The sequence below is a fragment of the Acinonyx jubatus genome, chromosome B2, assembly GCF_027475565.1.
Source record: "Acinonyx jubatus isolate Ajub_Pintada_27869175 chromosome B2, VMU_Ajub_asm_v1.0, whole genome shotgun sequence".
NCBI lineage: Eukaryota > Metazoa > Chordata > Mammalia > Carnivora > Felidae > Acinonyx > Acinonyx jubatus.
Window position 1 is genome coordinate 10,981,380 of NC_069385.1, and position 19,851 is coordinate 11,001,230.

Consider the following 19,851-nt stretch of genomic DNA (forward strand, 5'->3'; position numbering starts at 1 on the left):
AATGCCCCCTAACTCTCTCAGTACCAATCTTAGGTAGTCGGTAAAAGACAAAGACAAGAGGATCACCCATTCGGAGAGGGGTGGGGTAAAAACCAGCACAAACCTGCTGCTGTGGGTACTGCATTCCTCCCATGGCCCCTGGGGTCCGACCCTGGATGCCGATTGGATAGCGCTGTGGCCCTGGGGGACCATAGGAGCCTCCGGGGTAAGGGCTGCTCTGCTGAGGCTGAGAATGAGGGTTACTGCCCATCCCGTATAACTGCGGCCTCTTCATCACCATAGGATCCATTGGGCTGCCCTGTGAAGAAAGAAACAGACACAGATTTAAGTCATGATTTATTACAAAGGCAGAAACTGTGTTACACTCACATATATGTTAAAAACACAACTATCCTTACTTTTGAAAATATTAAAAACATACAATACACACAAGTATCATATCATTATGTTGTATGTAACACCGGAGATGAATATGCTGTAGGTCAATTATTGCATTAAAAAAAAGTAATAATAACCTGGCAAATAAAAACCCAGAAGAACATTTAAGAAAAATACCTAGATGGCTACAAGACATTTTTTTTTTTTTTAACTTTTAAGGAGATTTTAACAATTAAGAGGGATCCGGTGTAAACCAGAGAAGGAAAGAGTCTGCAGAAAGAAAACATTTGCATCTAAAATCCTGCTATACATATAGGAATGAGCATGATCAGTTAATCTCACCCAACTCCTGTTAGCTTTAAGTATAGTGAGTGGTTCGCAAGGCTTTCTGACTTCAAAGTATTCTTAGAACAACGGCTTTGTTTTGGACCTGAGTCTGGAACTCCTGATCAAACATTAATGCATCTGAGTGCTCATGAGAAAGTGAAAGGGTAGATTTTAGATAATACAGAATGTCTAGGGTAAAAAGTTTCAAAGACTACTAGTGTGCATGAATAGGCTCCCAGACTATGAGTCACAAGCCACCTTCCCTATGTCAGTATCTTAACCAAACATAACTAGTTCAAAACTAGACTCTAAGTTTTATTTTTGGTTTAGTGAGTCAGCCCATGAGCCTCAGGGCCAAGGCCATTCAGCAGAGCCAGAACTAGAGCCTCAGCTAGGGCTTTCTTGCCCTGGGTGCTTCAAAGGAGCAATGCAGTGGTGGGGGAAGTCCCTCCCCAAGGGGCTAAAAAGGCCTGCAGCATTCATCCAACGATCCTTCTCGCCTGCCGCCGGCCTGCCTTCCTGCCTGCCTGCCTTCCTTCCTTCCTTCCTTCTTCCTTCCTTCCTTCCAAAACCATATATTGATTCCTACTGCATGTCAGACTCTGTAATATATATGAAAACTCTCCAGAAGGCTCAAAGATTAGCAGAATAAATGAATGAAGAAGTGCCAGGCTCAAGGTGGGGAGGGACAGGGCGTAGAGTGCCATAAGGCAGAAGCCGCAGCAGAAACCACAGGCTCAACGGAGCCGAGCTTCCTGGTGTGGACAAGGAAACATAAGCAGTTCAGATCCAGATGAAGCAGGAATTTGCAAAGAAGCTGAAGCAGGCGGAAGCCAGTACGAGGGTGAGCCTTACAAGTCAGCTTCGGACTGCATCCGGGGGATGAACCACCGGGTGCTTTCAACAGAGAGAATGATAATCGGATCCAGCTTTCGGAAGGACTGCTCTCAGGCAACTGGCTGGAACCAGGGTGGGCTGCCGCAGCGGGCAGGCGAGCTGAGGTCCTAAACTGGTAGCTAGCAGTGGTGGGAGAAAGCGAGCCCGGATTCCACTGACAGGATGGGGATGCGGCACCACTTGGAGACTGAGTGAGTGACGGGAGAAGACAGGAGTCCAGGGTGGCTTAATGGATGATAAGACACCAACTGAGATGGAACGTGCGGAGGCACAGGCAGATCAACTGTCTCCCCCATGCCAGAGGGAGCCTTCAGTATGCTACGTATGAAATCTGAGCTTCCTACAGGAAATCCAGTGGAAAACATCCAGAAGGAAGGGACACAATACATTTGTAGCTTGGGGAGTAAGGGCTGAGCTACAATAACAAATGGGGGAAAGTCAGCATATAGAGGATATATGCTCCTGGAAAGGTGGTGATTTTTCTGTTTTACTCACCACTGTATCTCCAGGATGTAAGTCAAACAGTACACCTGGCACACAGCAAAATGTTCAGTGACTACTGGATGAGTTGATCAACAGGAAGCATATAAAACCTCAAGAACTTTATCTAGGAAGAGCAGATGAACAAAAGAACAATGCATAGAGGACAAAACTCTAGAGAATATCACCATTTAAGGGAAAGAAGGAGCCCACAAAGAAGCCAAAAGAACAGTCGGAAAACACAGGCTCTAGAGTATGGTGTCATGGAAAAGAAGGGAGTCGTGCCTCGAAACACGACAGGCATGCCAAATGCAGCCCAGGTGTCCAACAGGTGAGGGCAAAACCCTGCTCTGTACCCGACGACTCGAAGGTAACTGCCGAGACTGGCCAGGGCAGCCTCATCACAGAGGTGAGGGCAGTAACCAAAAGACAAGGAACTAAGCCAGGAATGGGAGGTGAGAGAGGTGAACCGGGAGCACAGACCCAAAACCCAAGCTGGGGAAGCTCCGTGACAGCCAGTCTTCCCTCCCACCCGCACCCCAGCCCAAGGCCGCAAGCAATCTTTCCCCTCCTTCCTGCACGTCTGCTGTGTGCAGCGGGCCAGGCCCCGGAGAAAATGCACACGCATCAGGAGCTGTCCTGGGGAAATGAGCGATCCACTGAAGCAGACGGGCTGAATAGAGACTGCAATGCCCCCAGTGGACACCCTAAGTGGACCATGCAGCGGATCCTCAGCGGGTCTGTGATGGGCTGTCACAGAGCCTTCCTGTAGGGAAGCTCAGGTCTGAGGGATTCGTAGGAATCTGCCAGGAACTGATCTCACCTGAACGAAAACGTGGGGCGGCCAAACAGTTCGGCTCGAAATTCACAATTTCATGGGCTTGTAAATGTGTTATTCTCACCCGTCAAGGAAATTTTGTACTTATGATGACAGAAGTTTTTCAAACAATACACTGATGTTACACCACCTGTGCTGACTTCACAATTCAACACACAAACATGTATGTTGACACACTGTAACAAAACTAAAATCAAGTATTGAGAATTAAGTTTTCCCAGAATCATATAAATTAAAATGGGTGCCTAAAAAAAGCAAAATGTAATTCTTTCCCACACTTTCTTTGAAAAGATAAAATAAAACTTTCTATGGAAGTGTGAAAATCAAGGCTAAGCTGGTGATTTCAGAATCTGCACAGCGAATGAATGGCCAACAGAGAGGCTGAGTAAATCAGATTTCAGGCTAAATTTCTAATACGGGGCCCTGAGGCAGCCCTATCTCCACATTCAATCTGGATTAGCCAGGGCAGAGGAAAGGTCTACTTATTTCACTTTAAATAGTGCACGACCCAAACTGGCTTAATTAAAGCAGAAATTTAAAATGGAAAAATGATTGGAATGTCTATATTTTAATGCTACAGATAACAGTGCAGGAAATTCATCTTATCAGTGACTAAAACTGTTTCGTAATATCTATCTCATCACTGCCATAAACTCTCACAGTCCTGCTTAAAATTCAGTTAATTTGCACCCATGTCAAAAATGTTAGCTTAACCCTGAGATTCCTGAAAATCTAAAGCATGAAATACACACATTATGTGTACCTCTCAAAATGCATCTAATACCTTTCAGTGAGACTTCAGATATGAAAACAGATACTTATACAGTGCAAATTATTTAATTTTAACCTTCTCGCCTTATGGCCTTGTGTTAAGTACACATCCACACCCCAAATTCATCCTGCTGTGTATTCTTACTATTTTTAACATTAAATAAATAACAGGATATTTCAACCCCTGCTTTTTACTACTATCTCCTTAAAGAAACCAAAGACCAAATCAAATCTAAGTCTTTTCCAAAAAAACATAAAGGCCAGGTCACTTCTCATATTCAGTTCTAACCCAAAACAATTTTACATTTTTATCATCTACACTTGAGATGATCTATTCCTGAGTATCAGTATTTTCATTTCTCATATAAGACATCTGCTGTATCGGAGACATCGTCCACATTTAAAAAGTCCTCAAATACTTTTCTAAATATGTTACTCCAAACGGGTTTTCCCTCTTCAGATACCATTCCACAACTGCTGGTTCCTGAACTTCGATTCTGTAAATTAAGACAAGAGCTTTGAAGCCTATGGTAAGTACTGCCCACTTTCAAAGAGCTCAACACAACTAGTGTAGGTCTGGTAACTCAACATCTCATGCAATTTTGTTTCTTGATAAGACTTTCTCATAACCCCTCCTTTGTTCAAATAAGGTTTTGTAAATATACGTATGTATGAGTTATTTACCATACATGCACGCACGTGCACACACTCTCCTAAATCTTCTGGGAAGCCGTCACAACTACCTACACCCTCCAAAATTCTCAGAAGGTTCTCCATTGCTAGGATGACTACACAAGAGTACAGTGTATATTTTTTAAATATATAGTTGATATAAATTCTAGACAATCCAGGTGGCACGGTTAGGCTGTATTCTAGGTTACAGAGGTTTGCAGAGGCCGGCCTGAGAATCCAACTACCCTTTTAAAGATTACCCAAGTTAAAGAACAACTCACTTCTATACCTTTGGGATACTTTAGATACACTTGGTGCTTTTTACTCTTACTCCTTCATTACCCCCTTCCAGAGTACTCCTACATATGTACTTACAATAAAGATATCTATGTAATTTGTTTACTACTGGATATCCAGTTAAGGAGATGGTTTATTAGTAGTTTCTTTCTGAATATAATATTTCACAAATTGAAGAAAGGCACTGCAAAACCCACCGAAAGAACTATCCGCATTTTTTTGATCTACAATCGTATCTATGTATCTGGATTAAGTAACAGCTTAGAGAAAGAAACTCTTCCCGTTTCAACCATTATTTGGGAAAATGTTCTAAATTACCAGCAACTTAAGAAAACTTCGAAGTAACATTCCATTACCTATAAAATGAAACCCAACTGGAGTAAATGAGTGTTTGTACTGGTACGTTTCGTACCCACTAACAGGTTTCTTACCACTACTCTGAGAGATCATATGACAATAAGCTTTAACCAAAAGCTTTCAACACTGTGTCTTGCTGCAACTCTAATACTCTCTCTCAAGTGGGGCGGGGTGCTACTTATCCAAATCCGTCCCAGAGACAAGATTCCTCATACTGACGGGACACAGCACGGTCCAGGGAAGAGAGGGTGGGCTTAGCTGCCGAGCAGACCCTCACCCTTATCCCACCCCCCCCAATTACCACCACTGTAGAACCCTGAATATATATGTTGCTTATTGCTTGGTCTTCTACTCACTAAATGGAAGAAATAAAACCGAGCTCACAATTAACGTGAAAGACCAGTAACAGTTCTCAGAACCACTTACACCAACTGTCCGAAGAAGAAAACTCGAACGACGATCCTAGGATGTGGGAACGAGCCACAACAAATGAGCACCGTGGAACAGAGACACGGAAAAGGACATATGAAACAATGTCAAGTGTTTAAGAGCGATGTGCATGAATTACAGCCATGTGAAAACTCGGCTGATAAGGATCAGAGCCAGCCACAGGGACCTGTAAGTAGTGGCTGTCATATCATGAAGCAATCTATGTTTACTTTTCTGTGATATGTCTAAATATAACTCTAAAATGCTTTCCCCCCCCCCCCCAGGCGTGCTGCAAACATGACTATGGTTTGCCACAGGGCGGGGGTGGGTGGGAGACACAGCTGATCCGCATTCGCCCTCCCCCATCCCGGCACCCACACTCCCATTCACGGCACTCACCAGCAGGGAACGGCTGCTGGTCCTCATTCGGGGGGTGCCCCTGCTCTCCTCTCTGTGTAGCCCCAGGCTCACTCAAGTCCTGGTTCAAGGACAGCAGAGCGTCCCCCTTCACCACACCTCAGAAACACTGTCTATGGGACGGACCCCGAAATCTCTCCTACGCCGCTGGTAACAGACTTCTGAGTTGCCTCGTGTTGTTATGGAACTCGTGTACGAGTTTTTCATTTCTCAGGTGTTCCTTCTTACCTCCCAAGTAGTCTAGAATGGCAATGCCCATGCTCCGCAGCTCTGTATGTGTGTCTCACTTAGCACACCGCACAAATGACCTAGATTGTGCCGACTCAGGAACTCCACGGAATGAAGGCTGATGGCATAAAGTAAAACGTTCTCGAAAATAAAGTGCAACAAACTCCCTGGCCAATTTCTACCTTGATTCTGTACACATAAGCAGAAGACATGTAAGAAGCCAATGATGATTTACAGTGCAACATTCTTGCTCAAGCTCTTCTAATGGCATTAACATCAGTTTAAATCAAACACAGAGGAGCCAGGCACTAAAGACTTTCCTTCATCTCATAAATGTACCTATTTATGTACCTATTCCTCCTCAGGCCAGAAAACCCCAAGACCTTCAGTTTCCACTGCCACCACCACCACAGAATCCCACCGCCCAGAAAACTCTCCATCCCAGATGACATCATGGGGGCCAGGAGTTGTGGGGACCTGCCCAGGGCTGTGGAACTCGTGCAGAGCGGAGACCAGGAGAGAAGCGTCCTGACTCAGGCCCACAGTCCCCTCCTCTGCAGCATGCATCCACATAGGCCATGAGACTGAAGCAGGGAAAAATGCACCCCAGCATCTAACACCATTGTGCTTTTACTTATACTAATAATGACAAGACAATAACGTGTATGAGGACCTGAACCAAAACCTGGAACTTCGAATCTGAGTATCGACACACTGGAAGTTCTCCTTGTCGATACAGGAATGTTTGCTATGTTCTACAATGGTAAGGGAAGGACCAAGAAGTGGAATTCTAAGACATTAGTCATGGCAGAAAAGGCTGTTGTGGGGTGCCTGGTTGGCTCCGGCAGTTAGGCATCTAATTTGATTTTGGCTCAGGTCATGATCCCATAGTTCAAGGGTTCAAGTCCCGCATCAGGCTCTGTGCTGACAGTGTGGAACCTGCTTGGGATTCTCTCTCTCCCTCCCTCTCTGCCCCTCTCCTGGTCACTCGTTCTATCTCTCTGTCTCTCTCAAAATAAGTAAATAGACTTAAAAAAGAAAAAGAAGAGGCTGTTTTGTTGTTGGCTCCAAGAACCATGGTGCCCTCTAACCATGATGCCATCTGTAATGTGGGAAGAGGGGCAGGGACGCACCAAAATAGTCATATACGGACTTGGAGAGACAACCACGGTCAGTATTTTTGGTGTGAGTTTCCTTCAGGCAAGTTACATAGAACATACATATGTGTGGAACCACAGAGTGAAACTTGAAAGAAGAGAGAGGGTAATGGGATGAAGGGAAAAAATTGTAAAAATAGGACTGTAGGAAATTTTTATTTGTGCAGTTTTTATCTGAAAGAAACATGTTTTGATGTGTAATTTTAAATAAAGAAGTTTGTCACATATACATTATCATCACACAGGACAGGAGCAGAAGACACAATATTTTTTCCTAATTATATCCTACATTTAAAATACCACTGGATTTTCACTTTCCAGAATTAAGATTAGCCATAAAATATTAATATGCTGTTACATATATATAAAGTAACTCCATAAACTACCAATAAAAAGTAACATTCAAAAAAAAGTACCATGCAGAAGAAGCTGAATCTTAACTTAGGGATACTTTAAAAAATGCATCTATGATGTATGTCTATCCCAAATGTAGCCTATAATGTCAGAGGTCAATGAAATATCCTCGAAAAACCTATCCAAAGATCCTCCTGACCTCCATTATCAAATAATGACCAACATCTACCATGCACTTCCAAAGTACTTTAATACACGTTCACTTGATCACAATTCTTAAGATACTCTGGATAAAGGATTCAGCAATGAAACAAAGCATCTGAGAACAGAAAAGAACCTCATTGGTTCATAGGTGATGTATGTATGAACCCCCTAAGTGTCTAAAACCATGAATGTTACTAATTCCTTTCTTCTCCATAACAAAAATATGTTCCTTGTGATTTACACCCATTGGTTTTACTTAGATCCTTTTGCAGAATATTTGAAGACAGCTATATCTATTTCCTTTTTCTGAGCAAAATATGCCAAACCTTGGTCCCCTTAATACAAAAGGGACTTGCTCCTTTTTCCCAGAGCCTATCCTGGTACTAATGTGGGCTGGGAGGGACAGAAAGAGAGAGGGAGAGAAAGAATCCTAAGCAGGCTCCAATTCCAGCATGGAACCCAACTTGGGGCTCGATCTCATGAATGCGAGATCGTGACCTGATCGAAATCAAGAGTCCGATGTTTAACCAACTGAGCCACCCGGGGGGCTCCCCCATCACACTCATGATCCATCCCATCAGATGTAATGAAACCTCACTTCTCCCCTCTTCTATTATAAAGTTGGTTAGTTGACTCTAGTGGTACAAGTTTGTCTGTATCTCTGCTTATTTTCATTTTGCTTATTTCTGGTCACCATTCCAGCCTGACGTCTAACATATTAACTGTATTTCCTATCTTGACATTAACCACCAATCAAATCAGCATGCCATTTCCATGTCTTTGCCACTGTCACTGACAAAATTATTGAAGAGGTCAAGGAAGCAGACAGAGCCTTCAGCTAACCACCAGTGCCATTTTTAAAGACTGACATAAAGCCAGGCATCAGCATTCTTGGAGGAAGGTCCTCATTAAAACCTTAGGAAAATCCTTTGCAATGATGCACAGAACTCTGCTGATTCACTTACAGTGCTTACTATGCAAGCACAAACACCTGCCCTTGAGTGACCACCTCTTCCCTGTTTCAAATCCCTCCATCTTTTTCATATAAAATAAACAGTCCATGGTTTTAAAAAAAAAAAAAAAAACCCTTAGAATTCTAGACAAAAAAGGTATAAGGGAATGGCAGGGAGTTTAGAGTCCGACAGACCTGGTGTGTGAGTCCTACCTATACAACTTACTAGCTGTGTAACTTAGGTTCCCGTCTTACAGTAGGTCATGTTCACCTCTTGTGTTGCTGGGGGATTAAATGAAGTACCACAGGATTTATCACATAGCAATAGCTTCCTAAATCTTCTTTCTCTTCCTCTTAACAAATTAACAAATGGAAGTCAGAGTGAAATCACTCAGTAATTTATTTATTTTTTTGTCTCCCAGCACACTGTTAATTAAAGGGAAAAATTTTGTTTTATTCATCTTTGTATACCTAGCACTGAGCACAATGCCTGGCATAGTTAACATGTGTTGAACAGAAGCAATGACTTTCTCAACACCGCATCGCCAGTTAAATAGGACTCTAACTGGAGTGAAGGCTTCTTGACGGTCAATAGTACAAGAGGTAAAGAATCAAGCATCATTGCACACAAAGCTTCACTTTTCACAAGTTCAGATAAAGCCACAGCTTCCATTACTTCCTCATGTCTGTGTCCCCCAAACGTGTCTCCCTTGGCTGATTCCCTGAGCCCCAGAGCTCTACACCCAACTGCCACCCAACATTCCTGCCCGGATGCCTAGTACCCTCCCCACCCGTTTCTGATCTCAGGGAAAGACACTCCCCATTCAGATGTACTGGTTAGGATCCCAGGATGCATCCTGACTCCTTCCTGTCCCACCATAGACATCCCTCACCAAGTCCCACCACAGCTGGACCCATCACTGCTGCCAAAGGGAATCGCCCCCTCCGACCAGACTGGCCTCCATGGGGCTCTAAAAAACCACCTACTTTCCCACCACTGGGCCTTTGACTGTACTGTCCCCTCCACGAAGGAGCTCTATGCTCCTGGAGAACTCGGCCCTACTGTCCTGTCCTCAGAGAAACCCTCCCTGAACACCAGAGTGAGGCAGGACTCCCCTCAGAAAATACTGTGCTTTTCCTTCATGGCCCTCAGGAAAGCCTGCAAGAACATCTATTTGAGTGACTATTTGATACATGTCTGTCTCCCCAGCTAGACTGTCCCACAGGAACAGGAATGATGAAGTGAGAAGAAAAATATTAAACCCATTTAGAGCGATCATCTAGATTCCACAGAATCAAGTCCAGAAAATAAGACTGCTTTCGTTCCCCACTTTGGGGCAGATTTTTATAACCTGGGAAAACCTATTATTTGCCTAATCCCCCAAGCTCAGCAACTTCTTAAGTCAATTCAGTGAGTAAATTACTGTCTGCACCATACTTTTAAATTTAATTTAGCAAATGTAATAATTGTATGAACCCAAGTATGTATGTATATGTGTGTGTGTATAAATATATATGTGTATCTATACATACATACACACACACATATATATATGTATTTTTGATTTCAAAATTAGATTAGATCTAAAGGGAATATCAAAATAGTAACGGTATATATTTCTATTTTCCTGCAGATTTGTTATTCTCAGCACCCAAAAAAAAAAAAAAAAACAAACTGTACAGCTATTACCATGGCTTTGACAATTTCTAAAATTTACATCTCTAAGTATGCACTATCATTCATATTCATTGTGTCACAACTGACAACTTAGTAGCAGGCTTATTTAAGAAAGAAAAATCATATAGTATATTTCCCATATAAATACAGATTTAAATCAAGAAAGGAAGCTTTTGTAAGAGTATGTTAAATTTTGACTTCATCACTTTTAGCTGTGTAATGCTGAAGAAAGTCACACTTCACCTCTCTGCATCTCAGTTAACACATCTAAACACCAAGAACACTGCCACTCTCACTGTAGAGTTACAGAACTGGAGATCCTATAGTTAAGTCCTTGGCACAAAACAGGCTTTTAATAGGGATAGATTTTATTATCATCATTATTAGGTGGAAGTGTAACGTCAGAAAAATCACCAAGAGGCACGGATACCCTCCACCCTTCCACTAATGTGCAGGCGAGAGAAACACTGCTAATCAATCCTAGTATTCATTCTCCCGAAGTCCAGTAAGCCTCAGAATCTTCCACCCTGCACAGCTGCAGGGAGCCACTACCAATTATCAGATTCTGCAAACAAGCAGAAACTAACACGCTGTGTCTACCACAACGGGAAAAGCATAACGTTTGACATTGGGTAGACCTGGGTTCATAATCCTCTCCTGCTGCTGACTGGCCACGAAATGTCGGGTAAATTCTTCCAGTGCTCTAAGGCCACAGTTTTCCCATCTTTCGAGTGAAGATAATACCTCCCTCAAAAAGACAACCGTTCTAAAGATGTCTGGCGTGTGATTTGCATCCACAAATAATTCCAAAGACATGCCAGAGCAGCACCTAAAGACAGACCGAGAAGTTCCTGGTTTCCCCAGCAATCGCCGTGGTTGCCATCTTGCCTCTTTGAAACTATTTCATTAACGTTTTAAAATTAACGACTTCAAAATTGCATTAAAGAAAATACCAATAGAAATATTTGAAGGTTAACAACTGACTTACCAATCTCTAGACAAAGAGTGCCTGCCTACACAGACCGCCAGCCCCCCGTGTAAACATGCTTTCCGGAGGCACGACCCCACAAAAGACCCACTTTATCAGAGCCATGATTAAGTGAAAGCATATACTGGTTGTAGTGTAATGTGACTGTTCAAAGAAAAAAAAAGTTAATATGACTAATACACAGTTGACCCCTGTACATCATCGGAGTTTGGGCACTGACCCCACACAGAGTCAAAAATCCACATGTAACTTTGGACTCTCCAAAAACTTAACTACTATTAGCCTACCATGGACCAGAGGCCTTGCCAATATCTTAGTCTATTAACATGTATTCGTATATGTATTGTATCTTCTACATATATACGCTGTATTCTTACAATAAAGTAAACCAAAGAAAATGTTTTGAAGAGAATCATAAGGAAGGGCACCTGGGGAAGGGTCAGTCAGTCGAGCATCCGACTCTTGATTTCAGCTCAGGTCATGATCTCATGGTTTGTGGGATCGGGCCCCACTTCCAGCTCCTGCTTGGGATTCCTTCTTTCCCTCTCCTTCTGCCCCATCCCCACTCACGCTGATGCTTTCTCTCTCTCTCTGTCTCTCTCAAAATAAATAAACTTAAGAAAAACCATAAGGAAAAAATACATTTACAGTACCATACTGGATTTATCAAAAAAAAAAAATCCACATATAAATGACCCTTGTTTAGTATACACTGAAAAAGGGCAATTAAATGCATATATAATAATTCCTAGGCAGGATCCTACATTGAAGGGAAGAAGATTGCTATAGAGATGCTATTTGGACAGCGGACAAAATCAGAATAGGGACGGTAGTTCAAGTACTGCACCCAAGTTAAATATCCCAAAGGTGCTAACGGCCCTGGGGTATGTAAAAGAACCACCTCCTCCCAGGAAATGCACTCCAGGAAAATTACTGGCACTATTAAGGAGTAAAGGGGCAGACACATGCAACCTACTCTCAAAAGCTCCTGAGAAAATACATTGTAGGTAGATCGGTGGGTGGGTAAAAGTAAATGTAGCAAAATGTTCAAAACTGATGTATCAAAGTAAAAAGTATACGGGACCTCTCTGCACTATTCTTGAGACTGTCCTGTAAATTTGAAATTATTTCAAAATAAAGCTAAAAGAAGGGGGCAAAAAGAAACTGAAAAACCAGAATAATCACTGTATCTTTTATCTACAAGTAGGGCGCTCAATGACCACACAGTGTCACTGGGGCCTCTGGCACCACTGGGGAGGGGGCCCTGTGAGGAGGAAAGTTGGGGAAAAGAAACATAGAGAACCAAAAGAGTCAAAACACCAGAAGCGTGCACACAGAATAAAAGAAGGGTACGTGGTGAGATACAACTGGGGAGGAGTATGGGGCTGCAGTACTTACCCTAAATGTACTAAAACTGGCAAAACACATAATATTTTAACTTTTTTTTAAGTAGGCTTCATGCCCAGCACAGAGAGCAACACAGGGCCAAACTCACAACCCCAAGATCAAAACCTGAGCTGAGATCAAGAGTCAAATGCTTAACCAACTGAGCCCCCTGACTATATATTTTAAATACTTGTTAAAAAATAATCCTAGGAAGGAACGCCTGGCTGGCTCAGTCGGAAAAAAACTCAACTCTTGATCTTGTGGTAGTTACGTTCAAGCCCCACGTGGGGTGCAGCAATTACTAAAAAAATAATAATAAAGTTTTTTTTTAAAAAAGGAGGTTTTTATTTATTTTTTAAAATTTTTTTAATGTTTATTTATTTTTGAGACAGAGAGAGACAGAGCATGAACAGGGGAGGGTCAGAGAGAGAGGGAGACACAGAATCCCAAGCGGGCTCCTGGCTCTGAGCTATCAGCACAGGGCCCGACACGGGGCTCGAACTCACAGACTGTGAGATCATGACCTGAGCTGAAGTCGGAGGCTTAACCAACTGAGCCGCCCAGGCGCCCCTCAAAAAGGGAGGTTTTAAAAAAAAAATGATCCTAGGAAGCTTACACACACACACACACACACACACACACACAATTTAAAAAAAAAAAAAAAAGAAAGACCTTCCAGGTTAAAACCCTGCTCTGCTAGAGACCCTTCCCCACAAATTACATTTCCAAGTTAGCAGCCTCAACCTTCAAGATGTAATAAAGGCTTTTCTCCTTCCTCAGGTTTCTTGCTATGCTTTTTAAAAGATCTCCAACCAGTTTTAAAGATGTAAATGTACCATCTTTAACCAGAAAACCTCCCTTATTTGTTTCTGTAACTTTCAAAATGTGCTTTCATAAGACCCCACCTTCCCCATGGGACCCTGCTCCCCGCTCAAAGGATGTAAACAGACCTGGTCCTCTAGCAGTGCCTCCTAGGGCAGGGCAGGGCGGGGCGGGGCAGGGCAGGGCCACCCCCCCCCCCCCCATCAAATTGTCTCGTTTAAAATAAGGAAAGCAACTATCCAAATGAAAACATTGCCAGTTTTTTAAATCTCAGTACAAATACAAAAAGTGAACTATCCCCAAACTGTGGTTGACAAAGCTTCTGTTGGAGGAAGGATAGGGTTCAGAGACCGCCACCTAACTAACGGTTGAAGTGCTTGCTGTGCTAGGTGGAGCCTAACTCTCTAGCTCTCCAGCCATCAGGCCTTCTTTGGTACAGCAGAGTGGGGTCAAATACAGAGTCTGGAACTAAGGCCGCCTGGCCTGCATGGCAGGTCCCCATTTACTGTGTGATCTCAGGCAAATTGTGCAAATTCTCTGCACTTAAGCTTCCTCCTCTGAAAAGTTAGCATAATACAGCCACCTCGTAGTACGCTTGTAAGTATGAAAGAACACAGCAGACCCAAAACACAGTGCCTGGCGCATACTAACTGCTCAATTAAGCGTGAGAGCTTGTTACTCCTGGGCAATTCCACCCCTGTGAGCCTTACAACTCCTCACATGAAGTGAGGGATTGCAAGATGAGCCCTTACAGCCCCTTCCATTCTAGCATTCTGTAATCCTAGAATCATCCCTCCTCCCTGCCAGAACTTCCAACTGTCATGGTGAGAATCAAAAGGAATGTGGACAGTTAGGCATATTTCTCCTTTCTGCCTCATTCATTGACTAGAAATCTTATCGATAAACTGCTCTACAAGTCAAAAAGGCAGGGAAAGGGCCACAAAGAGGTCTAAAGAACTCAAAACCCAGAAGTTCAACACCCAAAGAATCAAGGCTCACCTTAGGGTGCCACACCTGCCGTCTGCCAAGTCTTCAACAACGAACCTACACTGAACCTTCAATGACCTTCATTCGACAATGAAGCCCCTCTACACACCTCTGTGCCAATGCACTAAGGCACACCCTTTTCTAGAATGCCCTTGCACCCCACACGCCTTTGGCAGCTGTAAACTTTAGCAACTCTTTCTAACCCTCAAAAGTACTACCAGATAAGGTATTCTGCATTCTCAGGGCTCCCACCATATGCTGCCACTATCTCATTTAACAGATACTAAACGGCTATCACAACCACTGTAACTATGCTCTCTCGTCAGCAAGCCTCTCTCCTAACTCTCCTCATAGCCCCCACCTTCTCATACACAGTGAACAATCACTGTTCCTGTTACTTCATTAATAAAAAATCAAAACTAAAGAAACTCAAGTGCACCTTAACCCTTCCCTCCCTGGGCCACCTTCTCCTAAATAATACTGGACCGCCTTCTAGACGCGTCAGCTCTAAATAATGAACACTATGACACCGGATCTCAAGTCTGGCTTCTAACAGGCACTTAACGAATGCTTAGTGTATGAACGTGAGAAGGACATCCAGCTGTGTCTCCTATTCCAAGTATGACTTCTCCAGGATTCAGATTATAATGCCCCACGTATTGGCATTTTTTATTCCCAGCCTCGAATGTTACTATTTCTAATATTCTTACAACACCATTTCCCAAACTATGTTTATATAGCTGTTCCTGTAATTAAGAATGGGGAATCAGAGATGGGTCTGACCCAGGACCCTACACCTCCAGGGACAGCAGCAGCCTCGTGGGGACAAAGTAGTCTCTATGCCCAGCCTGGGGCTCAAACTCAGAACCCCGAGATCAAGAGTCGCACGCTCTACCAACTGAGCCAGCCAGGCGCCCCTATTCTGTTCATTCCTGATAGAAGTATATAAAATCTACTTTGATTGTGGGTTTGCTATTTTTTCCTATTTTTTTTTAAATCAGTTTTGCTTTATATACTTTGAAGCTATGGTGTTAGGAGCATAAAGTTTCATGACTATTATAAAGAAAAGAATGGAAAATGTCTATAAAGCAGATGCCACTCTTTAAGATTCAGAATATATGTTAGCATAATAAAAGTCTAAAACATCCTACATAGAAAAAAAGACCTGTTAAACTTGGTCGTACCCAAACCTGTCTGGGCAAGTTTTTGGTTTTTAAGTAGAACACAGAAAAACATAAACCAGAATGGGAATAATGCCTTCCATTTTCATTGTTAGCTAGGTCTATCTAGGTAGACAAACACACAAAGAGTAAATATGTGAGTTAGTTTGTGTGTGTGTGTGTGTGTGTGTGTGTGTGTGTGTGTGCATATGGCTTCTATCCCCGTTAGTGTCACAGGATGACAAAGTGCTTAGCTTACCTGTGGATTTTTACAGAGAGCTGGGTAGTAAGAGTGACAACAAGGTATTTTTATATATAGCTGGATAGCAGGAGTAACAACAAGGTATGCTGGTCATACATCCTCAGCATTTATGGCAAATTATTAATCAAGTCCCACCTGAAACAATTTGTTAAATTGATTTTAATCACTGGGCCTCTCATGTGAAGCTTTGTATAATCAGCATTTCATTTACAAAATTAATTGCCTGATTGATTCTCTGGAGGCAGTTGCTGTCATTACCCTGCTGTCATAACTTCTGAGTAGGGTGTCACAACATGAAATTCTGACTATGAAAAGCACTGCTATTTTAAAAATGGGGGAGGGGAGAAAGGGATAAAGGAGGAAAACCAAAGAAGTCACATTACCCCCTTCAGCCTGGGAGAAACCTGAAAGTGTTTCATGGTAATTACGCTCTCTACCAATACCTATCTGCTAAATTAACTACTGTACAAATCTAGGGTTTGAGGCATAAAAGATTTTTATATCGGAAAATAACAACTAGAATGTAAAAGCACCAGAGGTAAATTCTAACCTGTTACAAAATATGTATCTTGGTATACAAACACTCTGCCTTTCCTACACTTTCTAATAAAAATAAATAAATAAATAAATAAATAAATAAATAAATAAATAAATAAATAAATAAATATTAAAAGCTTAAAAAAATAAAATAAAATAAAAATAAAAAAATAAAAAGCTTGACCAGAAATCTTAGCTTACGACAAATATCCATCCATCTTAAGGAAGTCCAAACCACAGAGAAGCGTACACTCACTCAGGCTTCCCGAAACATTGATGTCTATTACTGTTAGATACACACACGTTTTATAGTTTATCGCTCACTATTTACCAGTCTATTGGTAATTGATGGGTCTTCACCTAAAAATCGGTCACCACAATCAATTAATAAAAATTAGACTAAAAATTACTTTTCATGGAAAAGAAAAGGGTAAGACGAGTACAGAACGGGGAGGCAAGAGGGAACTTTTTTAAAGTTACTGAATATCATTAAAAGTAAGATCACATTACCAATATCGTATTTTCAAACTAACCTGCAAAAGCATCAAGCCAGCCAAAGATTCAATTTCTCTTTACCATGAATTTGCCTTTTCAGAAAGGACACCCAATTCTGCAAAAGCCCCTAAAATCTTGCCTCCTCCCAGCCCCCAGTTGCATTTCCACCATCTCAACATACCAAAAAGGCAAGGTAGACTGCACAAAGCCAAGTTGTTTTCGGATACTTTCAAATGTGCAAAATCACTTTCATAGTACAGAGGGGGCTCATTTAAAACAATCCCCGTGCAATGCAACCCAGTTCCAAATAAGGCCTCTTTAAAGGGGTCACTTTGAATTTAAAAGAGGCCTCCTCGGGAGACCAGACATAATTCACCTTCTTTTCAGTACGCTGAATTTTGATTCATAGGTTCAGCCACAAATTTCCTTTAAAAAGAAAGATCACTTCATAAATTTGCTCTGTTATCCTGTGACCAAAGGTGTTTGTTTGCTGGCTTGGTAAAGAGAGCTAACTGGGACATTGTACCCACTCCTCCGCTCCCACGATGCAGGCTAACATGACAAATTCACGGTTAGAGAACAGAAAGGCCAAGTCTCCCCAGCCCAAACACCTGCGGCTTACAAGGGCAAGCCCCCTCCTGGACCTCTCAACTACATTTTACTCCCCTGCAGAGTAAGAGCAATGGTCTCTAATTTTCACTTGGCTCACAGGGATGTGCTAAGTGTTGATAAGGTAATGTCTGCAAAGTGCTTTAAGTTCTGGGGGGTGGAAAAAGGCTTTATAAAAGCATAATAGATGCTTGGGACCACTTCTTAAGCTACACACACAATTGTTTCAGCAAAGAGAGTTCACTAATTCAAATGCATATCAATTTAACACCTTTCACTACAAAAGAACCGAAAAAGGAAGGCAGAGAAATCTCCAGGTGCAAAGGGAGTGAAGATTTTACATGAACACTGAATGCCCGCATCACCACCACCTAGGACAGGATTCTACGCTATGGCAGAAACGGCTCAGAGCATCTGGATTCTAAGAGGTGAAAATGGATGAATGCTATAGAAACAGGAATGGGGGCAGGCATGACGGTGCAGTTGAAAATGTATATTCTGGGTTATAATTTTCTATTTGGGGAAAAGGGGGAAGGAAGTATCATCTTTACAACATACCATGTTAAAAACAGCTTGATAAAATAATATCAATTGTTGAGGTTTTAAAGACAAAATCTAGCTTCTGTCATCTCAAGGGAGGTGAGGAAGTAGGGACTTAGTCTTTTGGGATAATATATCTGAAAGCTGGGGAAGAGGTATGAAAAAATTCATGTTTATCAAAAGGAGGGATGAATTAGAAAAGGTTAAGAAACAAAGATTCAAGGACGTTTGGGTGGCTCAGTCGGTTAACCGTCTCACTTCGGCTCAGGTCACAATCTCGTGGTTTCTGGGTTCGAGCCACCATATCAAGCTCAGTGCTGACAGCTCAGAGCCTGGAGCCTGCTTCGGATTCTGGGTCTCCCTCTCTCTCTGCCCCTTCCCTGCTTGTGTTCTGTCTGTCTCTCTCTCTCTCTCTCTCTAAAAAATAAATATCTAAAAAAAATTTTTAATTTTTAAAAATATTTTTAATAATAAACTGAACAAATATCAAGGTGCAAAGCACCATGAAAGATACTAAATGTATAAGATGGCCCTTGATTTTAAGGAATGTACACTATGACAGAGAAAATAAGAGATGTATGTAAATAATACAAGGTATAAATAAGCTTGTAAACACCACAGGACAGAGAAAATAAAGTCCCATGAGTGCTCAGCTAAGGGTGGGTAATAACTTCTAGCTGCAAGAAACGCAAGGATTAATGAGGAATTTATGTCATTTAAGGGGTAAACTAAGAGATGAAGAAGATGTACAGAAATATCAAGACACAAATATAATAACAGCCACCATTTAATGAGTGCCTACTGCAAGCCATGCCCTATGCTAGGTGCTTTACAAATGGCATGAGACGAATTCTAACAAAAATGCTGCAAAGTACTTAATATTACACACCACTATTTTTAGTTGAAGGAAATCATCTCCTAGGTTTAGGGAACCTGCCCAAAGTCACACTACAACAGAATGGAATCAGGATTTCCCCAAGTCTGGCTGGTGCTCTTTGGAGAAGTCTCTAACAGCCATTAGGCCCTGCTCCAAGCCACTCCAATTAATAACCCGTGATATGGGGGTGCCTGGGTGGCTCAGTCAGTTAAGCGACCGACTTCGGCTCAGGTCGTGATCTCGCGGTTCATGAATTCGAGCCCCATGTTGGGCTCTGTGCTGGCAGCTCAGTGCCTGGAGCCTGCTTCAGATTCTGTGTCTCCTTCTCTGTATGCCCCTCCCACACTCATTCTCTCTCTCTCCCTCTCTCAAAAATAAACATACATTAAAAAAATAATAATAACCCATGATATGGAGGGTGCCTGGGTGGCTCAGTCGGTTAAGAGTCCGATTTTTGATTTCGGCTCAGGTCATGATCTCACGGTTCATGAATTCAAGCCCCATATCAGGCTCTGTGCTGGCAGTAAGGAGCCTTCTTGGTGTTCTCTCTCTTTCTCCCTCTCTCTCTGCTCCTCCCCTGCTCATGCTATCTGTCTCTCTGAAAATAAATAAACTTAAAAAAAATTAAAAGTAAATAAATAACCGGTGATATGAACAAACTGTAAACCTGAACTGTGTCCCCCCAAAATCTGTATGTTGAAGCCCTAATCCCCAGCATGAGTGTATTTGGAGACAGGGGCCCATATGCAGGT

General features: G+C 42.3%; 1 protein-coding gene and 1 non-coding gene across 12 annotated transcripts in view; both read right to left on the minus strand.

The window, feature by feature from the left end:
- ARID1B (AT-rich interaction domain 1B) overlaps positions 1 to 19,851 on the minus strand; it is a 448,658-nt gene that overhangs the window by 396,838 nt on the left and 31,969 nt on the right. For all 11 annotated transcript variants that reach the window (XM_053222044.1, XM_027056567.2, XM_053222045.1 and 8 more), the window contains exon 2: positions 104 to 298. In XM_053222044.1, the coding sequence (XP_053078019.1) occupies positions 104 to 298 (195 nt within the window). The remainder of the gene's footprint in view (positions 1 to 103; positions 299 to 19,851) is intronic.
- Positions 15,460 to 15,532, minus strand: TRNAK-CUU (transfer RNA lysine (anticodon CUU)). The gene has a single exon. It is a non-coding gene; the product is annotated as a tRNA-Lys (tRNA).